Source organism: Panthera leo, chromosome B1, assembly GCF_018350215.1.
Source record: "Panthera leo isolate Ple1 chromosome B1, P.leo_Ple1_pat1.1, whole genome shotgun sequence".
In the NCBI taxonomy this organism is placed as follows: domain Eukaryota; kingdom Metazoa; phylum Chordata; class Mammalia; order Carnivora; family Felidae; genus Panthera; species Panthera leo.
Window position 1 is genome coordinate 183336999 of NC_056682.1, and position 17188 is coordinate 183354186.

The 17188-nt window shown below is 35.5% G+C and overlaps 1 protein-coding gene across 3 annotated transcripts in view; it reads right to left on the bottom strand.

Annotated features, from left to right (window-relative positions):
• TBC1D19 (TBC1 domain family member 19) overlaps window positions 1-17188 on the bottom strand; it is a 145242-nt gene that overhangs the window by 58412 nt on the left and 69642 nt on the right. For all 3 annotated transcript variants that reach the window (XM_042936739.1, XM_042936740.1, XM_042936741.1), the window contains 2 exons: window positions 6983-7057; window positions 3534-3596 (listed from right to left, as the gene is read on the bottom strand). In XM_042936739.1, the coding sequence (XP_042792673.1) occupies window positions 3534-3596; window positions 6983-7057 (138 nt within the window). The remainder of the gene's footprint in view (window positions 1-3533; window positions 3597-6982; window positions 7058-17188) is intronic.

Sequence of the window (17188 nt, forward strand, 5' to 3'; positions counted from 1 at the left end):
ACTTATACATAAAAAAATCTTGAAGACTCCACCAAACACCTACTAGCGCTAACTAATCAACCAATTCAGTAAAGTTGCAGGAAACAGAAACCGACATAGAGAAAACAGCTGCATTTCTATACACTAGGAACAAAGCATCTGAAAACAATAAGGAAAACAATCCCATTTACAATAATATCCAAAACAATAAAATATTAAAGAATAAATTTAACCAAGTGGATGAAAGATCTGTACACTGATAAGATTTTGATGAACGAAACTGCAGAAGACACAAATGAAAAAATACCCCTAATTCGTCAGAAGAAATAACATTGTTAAAATGTCCATATTACCAAAAGCCATCTATAGATTCAATGTCATCCCTGTCAAAATTCCAATGGCATTTTTTACAGAAATAGAAAAACCAATCCTAAAACTAGTATAGAATAGCCAAAGCAATCTTGAGAAAGAACAACAAAGCTGGAGGCATTACACTTCATGATTTCAAACTATACTTCAAAGCTACAATAATTAAAACCATATGGTACTGGCATAAAAACAGACACATAGGCCAATGGAACAGAATCAAGAGCACAGAAGTAGATCCCTATATATTTGACAAGGGAGCCAAGAATATTCAATGCAGAAAGCTTAGTACTTCAAAAATTGGTGCTGGGAAACCAGATAATCACAATGCAGAATGAAATTGGACCCTACCTTATGTCACTCACAAAAGTGAACCTAAAATGGATGAAAGACTTAAATTTAAGACTTGAACCATAAAACTCATAGAAGAAACATGGAGGGGCATCTGGGTGTCCCCGTTGGATAAGCGTCCGACTTCGGCTCAGGTCATGATCTCACGGTTTGTGAGTTCGAGCCCCGAACTGGGCTCTGCACTAACAGCGTGGAGCCTGCTTGGGATTCTCTCTCTCTTCCTCTCTCTCTGCCCCTCCCCTGCTCACTCTCACTCTGTCTCTCAAAAATAAAGAAACTTAAAAAATACATATATGGAGAAAATCTCCTTGACATTGGTCGTGGCAGTGATTTCCTGGATATGATGCCAAAAGCACAAGGAACAAAAGCAAAAATAAATGAGACTCCATCAGAGCTGAGTTTGCTTACTTATTTGTTTACTGACTTGGTTGGAATATTTTATTGACGCTTATTTCCCTCCAGTGTGCAACCTCTGATGTATCTTAGAGGGCACAGTCTTGCGTGGACAGTCACTCCTCGATGACACAGGTTTTAGCACGGTTCTCCTTAATGGTCTCTTTCTCTGATCCCTCTGCTAAGCTTCCTGCCCCTGTTGGTATCACAACCACATGTTAGGCTCTACCGATTGACAGGTGATTGCTCTATTGTTTTTAACAACATCCTGAGGCATAAATTGTACCAGTCTGATCCCATTGAATTTTGAATCCTTTACAGAAGTCATTTTTGAGGCCAGTCTTTGAAACATGTTTCAAACCCAGCAAGACTTTTCTTAGCTGTCTCTTTCTCTGTTTCTCTGGTAAACAAGGTGGCTTCTGGTTTCGCTAGTTGCTCGTATTAAGTTAATTGCCTCCTCTTAATCGCCTATCATTAAAATCTCCAAATCTCCATTGTTTTAGAGAACCCCATCAGGCGTGCACTTTCCCATGTTCCATTTTTTTTTAATGTGAGAGAGAGAGAGAGAGAGAGAGAGAGAGACTCTCCCCCCAGTAACCTCTGGTTGGAGACAGGAATGTCTGGTGTTCTCAGCTTGCCTCTCCCAGTGAGGAACTGCCACTCCATGAGCAAACCGGGGCGAGGGCAGTGGGGACCCAGTATATTCAGCCTGTTGAGAGCAGATAGCATATTTGGAGCTGAGGCCTGCCTGAGAGTGGAGGCTAGGTGGAAGAAGGGAGCCTCTGACTTCTTGCCAGCAATATTCTGGAAGTTCGCATCTGCAACAAAGAGCTAAAGGATATGAGAAAAACTGGCCACCTACACTTTCTGTAGAGACACTGTAGCCCTTGACTGGAAGTTAGAGGGGAAGGTAACCCCATCTTCTAGGTCACACTCAGATGAACTGAAGCTTCTGTCACGTTGATCTGGGGGCAAGGGGAGGCAGAGAGCATGTCATGGCTCAAGTGATAGAGACGGTCCTTACTGGGATTTAGTAGCCTTTCTTGAATCTTTTTTTTTTTTTTTTCTGACTTGATGTATTACCTTAGGACTGTCTTCAGATACCTTAAATCTTTTTTAAAACATTTGTTTATTTTGAGACAGAGAGAGAGAATCCCGAGCAGCCTCCACACTGTCAGCGCAGACGCAGGCTTGACCCCACAAACCGTGAGATCACGACCTGAGCCGAAATCAGGAGTAAGACACTTAACAGACGCCCCTAAATATTTTTGTTCCTAAGATAATTTTCACTAGTTAGGGTTTTTCTGCTGGCGATGGCTCCATGGAGCTCCTTATGCTGCCATTCCAAAAGTGATCATATCCACTCAATTTTCTTAAGGTTAGAGGTTGTCAGTAAAATAACACTAATATATAAACGAATCATTAACTTTACCTGTATATTTGAAATTTTACTGATTACTAACAATTAGGCACTGGGGTACATATCAGTCACATAAGTAAATAAATTCAGACTTTTGTGTTTTCTGAATTTTAATACCTATTTTTATATTAAAATGGAACTTTAGATCTTTATTTTTTATCACATATTTGAAATCATTAAAGTTCTCTTAAAATTATCTTTAGGTTATTACAAATATTAATTTTATAAATGAAGTCTTTGGATTTCAGTTCTGGGAATGAATACTTAATTAAAACTTAAGAAGTTCTTATTTAACTCTATCTTTTTCTTAAACAGATGCACACTACCACCACTATCATCGACAGAAATCTGCTAATCCAAACAGCTGGAACTGATTTATATTTAAGCAAGCTGATATTACTGTGTGAAAACTAGATATCTTCTCCATGGCATTTATTTTGACACTCAAAATCAAATTATTAATATAGATGTGTGATCTTTAAAAAAAACAAAGAGTATCATCTAGGCAATTCTATATCATGACTTCTTTTCTACCTATAATAAGATGTTTTAATTTCACTGGATATAAAAAAGACTTAGGTAAGGACCCGAACATCTACAACATCAGCATGTGAGGTGATCAAAGAGTAATCAAGACACTTCAAACTGACTTCAAAACATTTAATTATTTCTTCAGTACTTTTAACAGAAAAGTATCACGTAAAATGTTGTTTCCTAACACCGTGGGACGGCTTCAGCATGAACGTGACCCCTAGGTTAAGAATCTGTGCCTGTACCTGTCCTTGTGCTAGCAGATAGGACCAAAACAAACAGTCCACGCACTCACTTGAGAACTCTTACTCTCCCACCCAATCCCACATAAGAAAAAAAGTTAACCTGATTCTAAACTTACGACATTTGATAAAAAAAATGAACATGGCTTGGATTTTGGCAGAATTCAGCTAACAACAGAGAATTCGGCTAAATTATGCTGAGTTAGAGCACTTAAAACAAGAACATTAGACGCTTTGATTTTTCAACTTACCTGATATAAATAGTCTTCAAATACAAAATAATAATCATCATTGCTTGCTGTCAACTTCACATCCTATAATTAAAGGTAGAGAGTCCTGAAAAGAACCTAAAGGTATAGGTCTATAGTACTATGATATAAATGCAATATCTAGAAACAATACTGCAATGATCTTACTTATGTATGATTATAAATGTCTCACTCAGATTTCATCATTGCTATAAATATACTTTATATGTACTTTATAAGTAATTTATACTTATATAAGTATACTTTATATACTTTATACATATACTAATATATGTGACACATTATTACACCTCAAATTGCTTACAACCTTTTAGGTTCCATTAGTAATTCCTTATTATTTATTTCAATATTTATCTTCTTTAAATCTAATATTTAATCTTATTTAAATCTAGTATTTAAGTGTCTTAACGTTGGAAAAACAGATACAATCATAACATCCAGAAGGAATCGTAACAATCTGGCCCGAAATTAGTTCCCAAATCATCCTCTACTGTTCAAGTTTACATTCTTGACATTCCCTTGAAATACCAAACATCTTCCACCCCTTTGTGATTATTCATTTGCAAGTCATCGCATATTACCCACCAAACAAATGTTTATCTTCAAGAAGTCTATAGTCTTACCAGCAAGAATACACACACAGGAAAAATATGGGAACAGTTACAAAGAAATATTAAAGAAATCCAAGATAATATTGCTCAGTCTACAAATTTCAACCAGGCTGTTGAGCAAAGGATCCATTAAGGGAGGAGGAAATGGGTCATGGGTGCCTCTGGAAGGCGTGAATGCGCTCTAAGTCTAGAAAAAGTTAATTATAAAGACACAAATTAAGAGGAAAGAAAGAGGCTAGTCTTCTAAGTCAGAAGACAACATGGGCAGAGGGGATGATATTGCCTCTAAGGGGGTGAGAATTAGTTCTCGGAAGCCAAAAAGTTTTACATATTATAATGGTTTATGGACCTCCAAAGCTTGTCTCTGTCCAACAAAATTTTATTCTTTGGTATTTAATTTTTTTATATTAGAGCAAAATTAATGTTTTCTCTTTAGGGAGTTGATGATGAAGAAAAGGTTGAGAAACACTGGTATAAACTGGTATAGTAAATGATGGAAAACTATAGAAGGTGTGGCTACCACACAACTTTTGTGGGAAAAAAAATAGAGTCCAGAGCGAACCATTTAATAATTTAGCTTAGGGAAGGTTTGATGATGTTCCAAATTTAGTGCTGCCTTGTTCCATTCATTCCTTTAACCACTAACATAATCTTACTTTATTTTCAGATAGATTAAAAATTAGTGTTTGCCATATGAAACTGTCACGAAATTTCAAATAATTATCTTAAATGCCCATTCCCTTAAAAGCTGACTTTAATAACATTTGGAGTTGCTCCAACGAGATCGGCAAAGCTCAACACATACAAGTCAGAACAACCAGAGACAGGTATCTTCCTAAAAATATTCATGCTGTGGACAGTCAGGATTGATTCTACCAAAACTTACATCCATTTCTCAGATACAACCTGTTTACCTCTTTCTCACAACAGATTTTCTTTACTGATTCAAACTGAAACTCATGTTGGCAGCAAAGAGAATCCTCAGCTAGCACTCCCTGATTTTCTGAACTTCTTCCCTTTTTGGGCTTCTTTCATTTGAATAGAAAAGAGGTTGAAAGGTCTTAAAGCCCAAAAGATCTCTAACGCTGTTGCTAAAATAATCCCCTGAGCTTGACTCTTTGACCTTAAACTTAACAATAGTACCTGTGATCCAAATCTACGTAAAACTTCTGAGAGAGTCAAGACTCTGCTTCCTGTAGAGAATAGTGATTTAAAAAGTATGGTTGTGAAGTCAGATCACCTCCATTCAAATCTTGGCTTTGCTACTTAATATGGGAATTTAATTAATGTCCCTAATCTTTCTTCACTTCCTTCATCTATAAAACAGTAAAATAACAGTACTTCCTATTTTGCTATAACGCGTGTCAACATGTGGCTGGTGGGTAAGGGAATGCTGTCTGTTACAACATGGAAATTGTGGTGGTTCACATGCAACTTTTCTTTTAACAGGGGAGCCAGGATGGCAAGTGTAGAATTACAGCCTTCAGCAAGAAAGGAAAAATGCCTTCAGCTCAGTTGCTGTACAGGCATGAGCCCTCATAATCGTATTTCCAGAAAATGCAAAACGAATGATTATACGAGGGGATCCCTCTGCAGAGAGCCATACCCCTGGCCCTGCACGTCCCTTAGCTGCTAGACTCCCTCTTGTGCCCACCTTAACAGCAGCCCCGGGGCCCAGCACACCACTTCCATCTGCATTAGTTTAGCATTTCTACTTTATTATATTTGTACATTTTCAATAGCTTCTGTAGGAGCAGCCTGTCTGAGTTGTCTAATGCATCTTCCAAACTAGCAGTAATTGTTTTTGTTAGTACTCTGGTTACAGAGTTGCAAAATTACCTCAATCCTACTTTTCCCATAAGCTCTATTATCTTTAATGCATGATTTTACAGAATGTAAGGCTTTTTCCCCGGGGCCGGGGGGGGGGGGGAATGCATTTATCTATAAATGATACCTAAGTGCTGGTATCTGCTACTGTTAAGGGTAGTTTTTAGGATCCTAAACAATTTACATAAAGAGTTTGGAACACTGTAAGGCACATAGTAAACAGTCATTAAATGCTAGTAGCTACTATTTTTATTAACCTTGGTCACGTTCCACCCACAAAAATCTTCAGATACTCCATGTGTAACTTTCTCTCCCCCATTTCTGAGAGATGAACTAATATGCCCTCCTTCTCTATCTTACAAGTTCTAAATTAAAAATATACAAGTCTTTTAAATAGCCCAATTATTAATCCAGAATCAGTCATATCCTATATCATGCTTATACCATCAACATCTCAACCCTCAAATCGGTCTCAGACGCTTGGACACAAAAACTCAGTGTATCCCTATCATGAACTTGAGATATGCTTAACCACATGTCTAGAAACTACAAAATATTAAAAATGAAAAATGACTTCAATACAAGAGAATAAACAAGTAGGCCCTAAAAAATCATGATAAATAAGATAAAAATATCAGTCTGATTTTGACTCTGAAAAATATAGTCTGATTTTCCTTTCAGTTGCATTTTTATTTGGTCTCTGTGGATAACTTGAATTTATAGGAATAAGAAATGTTATCATTCTTTTAATCAAAAAAATCAGAGTACCAGGAAAGTATCATGAGGACAACTTCAAAAGGAAAGAGGATAATATTTACTGGAGACTACAAATTTTGCAGGTGAACCTTAAATTTACAAGTACAATGACCACTTACAATTATTTTTCAAGGTTAATCTATATTATCATACAAAATACAGGCCCTGCATGTTCAAGACTCTCAGTAATTGTTAAATGGTATTTCTGAAATGAAAAAACTATGCACTTTTACTTACTTTATAGATTAGACTATCCACCAAAAGGTCATGTTGTATCACATTGGTCTTGAGCTGCTCATAATATAAGATATCCTAGATTTAAAAGTAAAACAAACAAATAAAATTAAAGGCCAATCACATTTATAGAGTCAGCCTCAAATTTTAATAAGTAATAATCATTAACAGTATTATGAACTCTAAGAGGACTTTATTTCATTCACTACATTCTCCATGCCTAGCTAATGATAGACACTTAATAAATATACTTAATCCCATCACTTAGGATAAGACCTGAGCACCTGGTGGGTATTCAATCAATGTTTCCTAAATTAATTAGCTGTAATTTAACTTGAATAGCAAATATTTATTAATTACTAGGTGCCAGAAACTGTTTACCCACCATACATGAGTTAACTCATTTAATCCCATACCAACAAAATAAAATAGTTCAGTGATTATTATTCCAATTTTAAAAATTATTATTCCCATTCATATTTGAGAAACAGACCCAGAGAAAAAAGTAACTTGCTGTCCAAGGCCACAAAGGTAGTGAGATTTGATCCAAGGAAACCTGGCCCTAGAACCTATTCAAAAACCCAGATGGACTACTCTGTACTGTTGTTCTAGTACCTAAATTATCATAAAATAAAAAGGTTAAACATAACAAATCATCTCTGCTAGTAAATACAATCACAGAGCATACGAAAGAAGTCAGTTTTTTTAATATTAGAATATGGTTCCATAACATTATAAAATCTGATTAACTGTATACAGTGAAAAGATTAGGCTAATGTTTAAGTTAATAGAGAATAAGACATAGAAAAAAGAGAGGGAAGATGGAAAGTAGAGAAAAAGATAGGAAAGGAAAAATATGGAAGGAGGGAGGAAGGGAAAAAAGGAGGAGGGGCTTGAAACTATAATCCAGTTAAGCATCAGGTTAATAGTTGGTCAGGACATTCACTAATTAAAAAAAAAAAAAAAAAGAAGAAGAAGAAGAATGAAGGTAAGGATCAAGTGGCAGTAGTTGTCTTAAAGACAGATGGAAATAGCAACTCATTGTCTTAGCTGACCCTTACGTTCCTCCAAATCCCTCCAGTCATCTCTTAGGCACTTTAGTCTTAGTTTCTGCCCATATCCAAACACTGCTTGGCTCCACTGGTACACGCCAATCTGTATGATTCTTTCTTTTTTTTTTTTTTTTTTTTTTTTTTTTTCTGAAGATATTCCCTCAGACAGGTAAGAGCTGTGGGACAGGGTTGCTCGGGACAAAGAGTACCTGTTGAGTGCACCTGCCTTGGCAGGATGTATATGACCCTATGTTTCCTGAAATATGAAATATGATTTTTTTTTTTTTTTTAGAGAGAGAGAGAGAGTGAGCGAGCTGGGGAGTGGGGCAGAGGAAAAGGGAGAGACAGAGAATCTCAAGTAGACTCCACCCTCAGCAGAGAACCAGACATGGGGGTCTGTCCCACAACCTTGGGATCATGGCCTGACCCAAAATCAAGAGTCAGACACTCAACTGACTGAGCCACCCAGGCGCCCCTGAAATTAATTTCTTAGTCTTGAAAGATGCTTAATACAGAGTGCTCTGACTTCGGTGAAAGTGCCCTTTGCCTAAAGAAAATCTGGAGATTTACTACCTACTTTCAGTCATTTTAATTTTAATTTTAAAAAAAGTCTTACTTTGCTCTTATTTATGATGTTTTGATTTCTTAACTAAGGCAAAATTATTTTATTATTTTAACTTCCATTGTACCTATTGAATCCATTTCTCTCACTAAAATAAAAGAACATTCTTAAAGATAGGAATAGTACCTAATTCAAATACCAACCCTTGACAACTGGCAAAGAGCCTAGCATTATACTCTAATATTTCCTAGCAACGGGGGTGGAAAACCTAAGAAATTCAGAGTTATGCCTCTTTTTAAAAATAAAATAAATAAAGAATCACAAACCGATATATGACTGTTAAAAAAAAGTGAAACAATCTACAGCTGGATAAAGAAAAGGTTAATAATCCTTTCTTTTTCCATTCTGCTTTCCCAAAGAAAAGAATGTTATTTGTGTTGTATTTATAACATTATTTGTAATTTGTATTCTTCCATAGCTTTCTCCACATTTGTACAAATATATAATTATATGTAAGGGTTTTGGTTGTCATTTTTTAACATAAACTGGAATCATACGATACTCATTCAGCTTCTCTAACTTAGACATATCATGGTCATCCCTCTATGTTAGCAAGTATACATCTGTCTTTCTTCTTAATAGCTAAATACACTGTAATATTTTTAAAGCTGTGCCATAGACTGACCATAATTTATTTAATCTTTCTCCTGTAGATGGATACTGAAGTTGCTTGCCACCACAAATAACACTGTAATAAATATCCTTATGCACATGTGCTTTCGTATCTATGGAATACATTGACAAAGAAAGGATTATAGGCTGAGGGTTATACATAACTTTAGCTGGACTATAGTTTGCCCAACCATTTTTCAAAATCATCAATTCAGATTCCCACCAGCCACACATGAATGCACAAGTTTATCTATATCCTCACCTCTTTTAACTTTCTCATGGATGAAAAATGGGTGTCTTATTGTTGTGTTAATTTGCACTTTCCCAAATAACAATAAAGGTGAACATCCTCTCATCTGTTTACTGGGCATCTGAATTTCTACTTCAATGATTTGCCTTTCATAACATTTTTCTATTAGGTTATAATTATTTTATTAACTTGTCAGTCTATTTATAATGAGGATTAATGCTTTGTCATTTGAATTACAAATACTTTTTCTTAAAAAAAAAATGTTTGATTCTTGTTTATGGTATACATTGACAACTTTTTAAAAATTCCCTATAGCTTTGGGGTTTTTTGTTTGTTTGTTTGTTTGTTTGTTTGTTTGTTTTTTGCTTAGGCAAGGCTATCTTACCATATGTTTATACAAATATTTTTATATCTTTTCTAAAATTACTATTTTTATTTAAATATTTATAATCTACTTGTAACTTATCTTTACATATGATAAGCAAAAGGTCTGTTTTCTTTCTGAAAAATGGTTAATTATCAGCATCATTTATTCAATAAACCATAAATTTCCAACTGAAATAAAACTTTATTACTTCTCTATCAGAAATGGACAGATTCGGCAGGTTGAAAACCAATGATAAAGTTGAATACAACAACACCATCCATTAGCTGGATATAATAGACATCTATACACTACCTCATCCAACAACAGCAGAATGGAAATGCTTCTCAAGCTAACATGGGACATTCACCAAGACAGACCACATTCTGGGTCATAAGACACCCTTAACAAATTTAAAAGAATAAAAATCACACAATGTTTGCTCTTAGATCACAGTGCAATTAAACTAGAAATCAGTAACAGAAAGACAACTGAAAAATGACCAAATACTTAGACAACATATTTCTAATAACACATGGGTCAAATAAGAGCTCTCAAGATAAATTTAAAATATTTTGAACTAAATGAAAATGAAAATGCAACTTACGAAAATTTGTGGGATGCACGAAAGTGGTGCTTAAAGATAAATTTATAGCATTGAATGAATAGATTAGAAAACAAGAAAAATCTAAAAACAATAATTTTAGTTCCCACCTTAGGAAACTAGAAAAAGAAGAGCAAATTAAATCCAAATAAGCAGAAAAAAGTAATCATAATATTTAGAGCAAAAATAAATGAAACTGAAAACAGAAGATCAATAGAGAAAAATCATCAAAACCAAAGCTGGTTTTTTGAAAAGATTAGTAAAACTGATGAGTCTCTAGCCAGATTAATAAGGAAAAAAGAGAGAGGACACAAACTGCTAATATTGGAAATGAAAGTGGGAATATCGCTACAGATCCTTGGACATTAAAAGGATAATAAAGTGGTACTATAAACAACTGGATACCCACAGATTTTATAACCAAGTGAAATGGACCAATTATATGAAGAACACAGTTTGCCAAAATTCACACAAAAAAGAAACAGACAATCTTGAATAGGCCTATATCTATTAAAGTAGTTGATTCAATAATTCATAACCTTCCAAAACAGACAGTACTAAGCCCAGAGAGGTTCACTAGCGACCATTTAAGAAAGACATTCTAGGGGCGCTTGGGTGGCTCAGTCGGTTGAGCGTCCAACTTCGGCTCAGGTCATGATCTCCCGGCCCGTGAGTTCGAGCCCCACGTCGGGCTCTGGGCTGACAGCTCAGAGCCTGGAGCCTGTTTCAGATTCTGTGTCTCCCTCTCTCTCTGACCCTCCCCCGTTCATGCTCTGTCTCTCTCTGTCTCAAAAATAAATAAACGTTAAAAAAAAAAGATTAAAAAAAAAAAAAGACATTCTACCAATCCTCTACAATCTCGGTCAGAAAACAGAAGTGGGGAAATACTTCCTAGCTCATTCTATAAGGTCAACATTGCCCTAACACCAAAACAGACAAAAATATCACAAGAATAGAAAAGAGACCAATATCACTCATGGACATAGAAAAAAAAAATCCTCAACAAAAGAGTAGCAAAATTGAATCCAACAATGTATAAAAAGAACCGTACACCAGGACCACATGGGATTTACCACAGGTTTATAAAGCTGGTTCAACATTTAAAAATCAATTAATGTAATCTATCACATCATGGGTTAACAAGAAAAAAAAACCATGATTACATCAATAGAAAAAGTAAAAGCATTTGACAAAATACAACACCCATTTATAATAAAAACTCTCATAAATTAGAAATAGAGGGGAACTTCCTCAACTTTATAAAGAATAGCTACAAAAATACTTAAAGCTATCGTAATGCTTATGCTGAGAAACTCAAAGCTTTCCCCCTAAAATTAGGTACAAGGTAAGGATCTCCCCTCTCACCACTCCTTTTCAACAACATAGTGGAAGTTCTAGCTAATATAAGACAGGAAAAGGAAATAAATGGTACACAGATTCACAATGAAGAAGTAAAACTGTCTTTGTTTGCAAATGACATGACTGTCTATGTAGAAAACCCAAAAGATTTGACAAACAAAACCTCCTGGAACTGGGGCGCCTGGGTGGCTCAGTCGGTTAAGCGTCCGACTTCGGCTCAGGTCACGATCTCACGGTATGTGAGTTCGAGCCCCGTGTCGGGCTCTGTGCTGACTGCTCAGAGCCTGGAGCCTGCTTCAGATTCTGTGTCTCCCTCTCTCTCTGACCCTCCCCCATTCATGCTCTGTCTCTCTCTGTCTCAACAATAAATAAATGTTAAAAAAAAAAAAAATTAAAAAAAAAAAAAACCTCCTGGAACTAATAAGCAATTACAGCAAGATTGCAAGATAAAAAGGTTAATATTCAAAAGCCAATCATGTTCCTATATACAAGCAATGAACAAGAGGAATTTGAAATTAAAAACACAATACCATTTACACCAGCCCCCCAAAGAATAATTTCAACTTAGATAGAAATCTAACAAAATATGTGTAAGATCTACATGAGCAAAGCCACAAAATTCTGATGAATGAAATCAAAGAAAAGTTGAATAAGTGGAGAGATATCTCATGTTCATAGATAGGAAGAATCAATATTGTCAATCATATGTCAATACATATCTTGTATCTTGTATACAGATACAAGATATGTATTCTTTCTAACTTGATCTATAGATTCAATGCAATCCCAATCAAAATCCCAGGAAGATATTTTGTGGATACTGACAAACTGATTATCTAGAGTTTTTTATCATGAGGTAAAAGACCCAACGTAGCCAACACAATACTGAAGGAGAAAGAGGAAATTTTAAAGTTTATATCAAGAAATAAAAGACCCAGAATAGCCAACACAATACTGAAGGAGAAGAGCAGTGTTGGAGGACTGATATTGCTCAACTTCAAGACTTACTATAAAACTACAGTAATTAAGGCAATGTGGTATTGGCAAAAGAATAGACAAATCAATGGAACAAAACAGATTCCAGAAACAGACCAACATAAATATAGTCAACTGATCTTTGATAAAGAAGTAAAGGAAATATGAGGGAGCAAAAACCAAAAACCAATCTTTACAAAAAGGAGGATAAAACAAGTGAACATCCACATGCAATCATCATCATCATCATCATCATCTAGATACAGACCTTACACCCTTCACAAAAATTAACTCAAAATAAATCACAGACTTAAATGTAAAGTGGAAAACTACAAAACTCATAGGGATAATACAGGAGAAAACCAAGATGACCTTAGATATGGTGATGCCTTTTTAGATATAATCAAAGACATGATCCATAAAAAGAAATAATGGATGGGCTGGCTGCATTAAAATTAAACACTTGTGCTCTGCAAAAGACAATGTCAAGAAAATGAGAAAACAAGCCACTGGCCAGGAAAAAAAATATTTGCAAAAGATATATCTGATAAAGGACTTTTACCCAAAATATACAAAGAACTCTTAAAACTCAACAAGAAAACAAACAATGCAATTAAAAAATGGGCTATAGAGCTCAACAGACACCTCAACAAAGAAGACTTACAAATAGGAAATAAGCATATGAAAAGATGTTCCACATCATATGTCATGAGGGAAATGTAAATGAAAACAACAATGAAATACCACTACATACCTACATGTATTCATATTTACGTTATTGCCTATAATTTACAAATTCCCATAGGGAATTTCATGTTAATTGCTATTCTAAGTAGTAATTTGTAATCATATTTGTAATGTTTTTTATTATCAATTAATGATAAATACCCTTCATAACCAATGCTAGGAAACTAATAACTATTTCAATAAAAGAAAGTCATTAAATTTTTAATCTTAGTGCAGTATGCTTCCATAAAGAAGTATATCTTCAAAGTGCTGTGAATAACTTAACATCTATAACTTTAGGCATGTAACAGTGCTACTGACAAAAATCTACTTTTAATTAAGAGAAAAATAAAAACAAATCAGAGAATTTGAGACTTAGAAGGTACCTTGGAAATATCTAGTCTATCTGCCTTATTTGAACATTAAGGAAATGAGATCTGGCCAAGTTAACTGTCTTAGCCAAACTTACAGAACTGGCTAGTGACTCATCTAGCCCTCCTAATTCCAATCTAGGATGTTTGGTTTCAGTAATTTTTAGTGTAATTTATCCATATAAAATGAAAGAAAAACACGGATAATAAAGTTAAAATTATAACTATGTTATAGTGATAAATGATTTTTATATTAATATTTTAATTATAGTCTATAAAATATATAAGCAATTAGAAAATGCAATGATTGGGGTGCCTGGGTGGCTCAGTTGGTTGAGCGTCTGACTTCGGCTCGGGTCATGATCTCACAGTTTGTGGGTTCAAGCCCTGCATCAGGCTCTGTGCTGACAGCTCGGAGCCTGGAGCCTGCTTGGATTCTGTGTCTCCCTCTCTCTCTGACCCTCCCCCCGTTCATGCTCTGTCTCTGTCTCAAAAATAAATAAAAATTGGGGCGCCTGGGTGGCTCAGTCGGTTAAGCGGCCGGCTTCGGCTCAGGTCACGATCTCGCGGTCCGTGAGTTCGAGCCCCGCGTCAGGCTCTGTGCTGACAGCTCAGAGCCTGGAGCCTGTTTCCGATTCTGTGTCTCCCTCTCTCTCTGCCCCTCTCCTGTTCATGCTCTGTCTCTCTCTGTCTCAAAAATAAATAAACATTAAAAAAAAAAAAAAAAAAAAATTTAAAAAAATAAATAAAAATTAAAAAAAAAAAAAAAAGAAAATGCAATGATTACTAATAATATAACAGGATATTTTTAAGCTCCAGTAATATAGATATTTAAGAGTAATAAATTATAATTATAAAAAGCCATCTCTGAAAAACAAAGTAGCCCAAATTTTCAGCATCAGAGAATATTTACACTTTAGTATATATATTTGTTTTGTACTTTATGCAGACTTACACTCTTTAACTAAAGAAAAAAGGAAATACACTCACAGGAAATGAAAGACTCCAAAGAACATTCCTAACATTTTGTAGGTCATTAAACATTATGTGAGCCTACCATTTTCAGACACTGTACATGATACTGACATTTACAGATGGTGAAGAGGAAAAACAATCCTTGTCCTCAGGTATTCGACCTAGAAACTGCAGCAGCCAAGTGAATAAGAAGTATAGTATATGCGGGGTGCCTAGGTGGCTCAGCTGGTTAAGTGTCCCACTCTTGGTTTTGGCTCAGGTCATGATCTCACGGTTCGTGGGTTCAAGCCCCATGTTGGGCTCTGCACTGACAATGCAGAGCCTGCTTGGGATTCTCCTTCTCTGCCCCTCCCTCTGCATGCTCTCTCTCAAAATAAAGAAAGAAACTTAGAAGAAAAAAAAAAACAAAAGAAAAGAAGAAGTATGGTATGTGTTTCTGTGTCTTTAGGCCTTTGTTCCTGCCCTGGTTATGACAGGAAAGAGAGAAAAAGGTATCTAACTGTAGTGGTGATGGAGCTGGGAGAAGACAAGGCAGGGGAGAGAATGGTAGGAAGGTTTCTCAGAGAAGGTGACAGAACAAGCTGCGTCTAAAAGAAGAGTAGGCGTTTCCAAGCAGACAAAAGTCCGCGGAGGTTTTTCAGGATGAGAACTGCAGGGAGCAAAGAAAGATAAAACAGCATCTCTTGAAGGACCACAAACGCATCAAGGTAATTATGCCTTTTCTTTTAGACATCAGGAGTCTGGCATAATTTCAGAACACATATTGGCGTTCTGTAGGCAACTGGAAATTAAAGTTTTAGGCGTAAGAGAGAGTTTGGCTGAACACAGAGTCAAAGCCATTAGGGAATAAGTGACCTGTAAATAAGACAGGCCAGGCAACATGTAGTACAGAATGAAAAGAAGATCAAAATGGAATTCTTACAAATACGAGCCCTTTAACGTCCAGCAAAGGAACTCAAAATGGACATGAAAAAAAAAAAAAAAGAAAAAGAAAGAAGAAAGAAAGAAAGAAAGAAAGAAAGAAAGAAAGAAAGAAAGAAAGAAAGAAAGAAAGAAAATGAAGAACTACGAAAACAGGGCAAACTAAATTAAAGAGCAGGAATACTTCAAGGGCAGAGTAAGCAAGAGTATCAAACACAGTAGACGTAAAGACTAAAATGTGTCCACTGTTCTTTGGTGACTTTAGCCGTGGCAGTTGTAGTCATGTAGTGGGGTGTATGCCAGACCATGGTAGACTGAGTACTTAATGGAAGTGGATGCCTCCAACACAGACTTTTCTTTCAGAAGGTTTCGCTATAAAAGTACAGGAGGCAAGAACAGGTGCTGATGCAAATAAGTTTACAGATGTGGTGGAAGGAATCTGAGCGAGTCTCTTATGATGATTTCTGTTTTCTCCAGGAAGGAGAAGATGAGGCGTTTTGCTAAGACTCTGAAAAGAAGTGTTGAGGAGAATGAAAGTCAGAAACGGGCACTATGAAGACTGAATGCGCTGACCAGGAAAATCTAGGAAGGTCAGGCATTGTTATTGACCTGGGGAAGGTTGTGGAGAAACTTATGAACTCACTAAAGAAAATTTTAATTAATACTAGTCCTGGCTATTTTATCAGTAAGCAAGTACCTAAAACAAAGTAGAGAAGAATTTTCAGTATTCTTTAGCAAACTAAATTAAGCAAAAAAATTTAAAATAGGATGAATGTTTACTAAATATGGATATCCTGATAGGCACTTAGAGATTTGCATATAAGAATATATACAAAAGCAATCTTTTTAAATGTATGACATATTTCCTTAATAAGAGAAAAAAATCAAAGTAAATAATGTTCTAGTGAAATAAATTAATTACTAGGAACTTAAATCATTAAATCCAGTCTATCTATTGAGATAAGATTTTTAAAAATATCTTCATGGATCTGAAATGTGAAATATTCCACTTATCTCTGTAACTCCTCAATTATGATGCATTTCTATGTGTCGCTTATTTTAAGTGATTGAAAAAAAGTTCTGATAAAGTATTCTTGATAAGAAACGACTATTCTTCCCTCCCACCCCACCCTCCCACCCACCCTACCCCACCTACAACAATTATTTTGGAACTGCTTTAGTTTGTTGAGGTCATACTTTTACACCTGAAAATAAGTGAAAGTGATGGAAAGTGTTTTATTCAATGAAATCAAGGTTGCTTTTCTGCAAATATTAATTTCTATTTCCAGACTTGCCATTGTGCATTTAAAGATTAAGACGACGGGACACCTGGGTGGCTCAGTTGGTTAAGCGTCCAACTTCTGATTTCAGCTCAGGT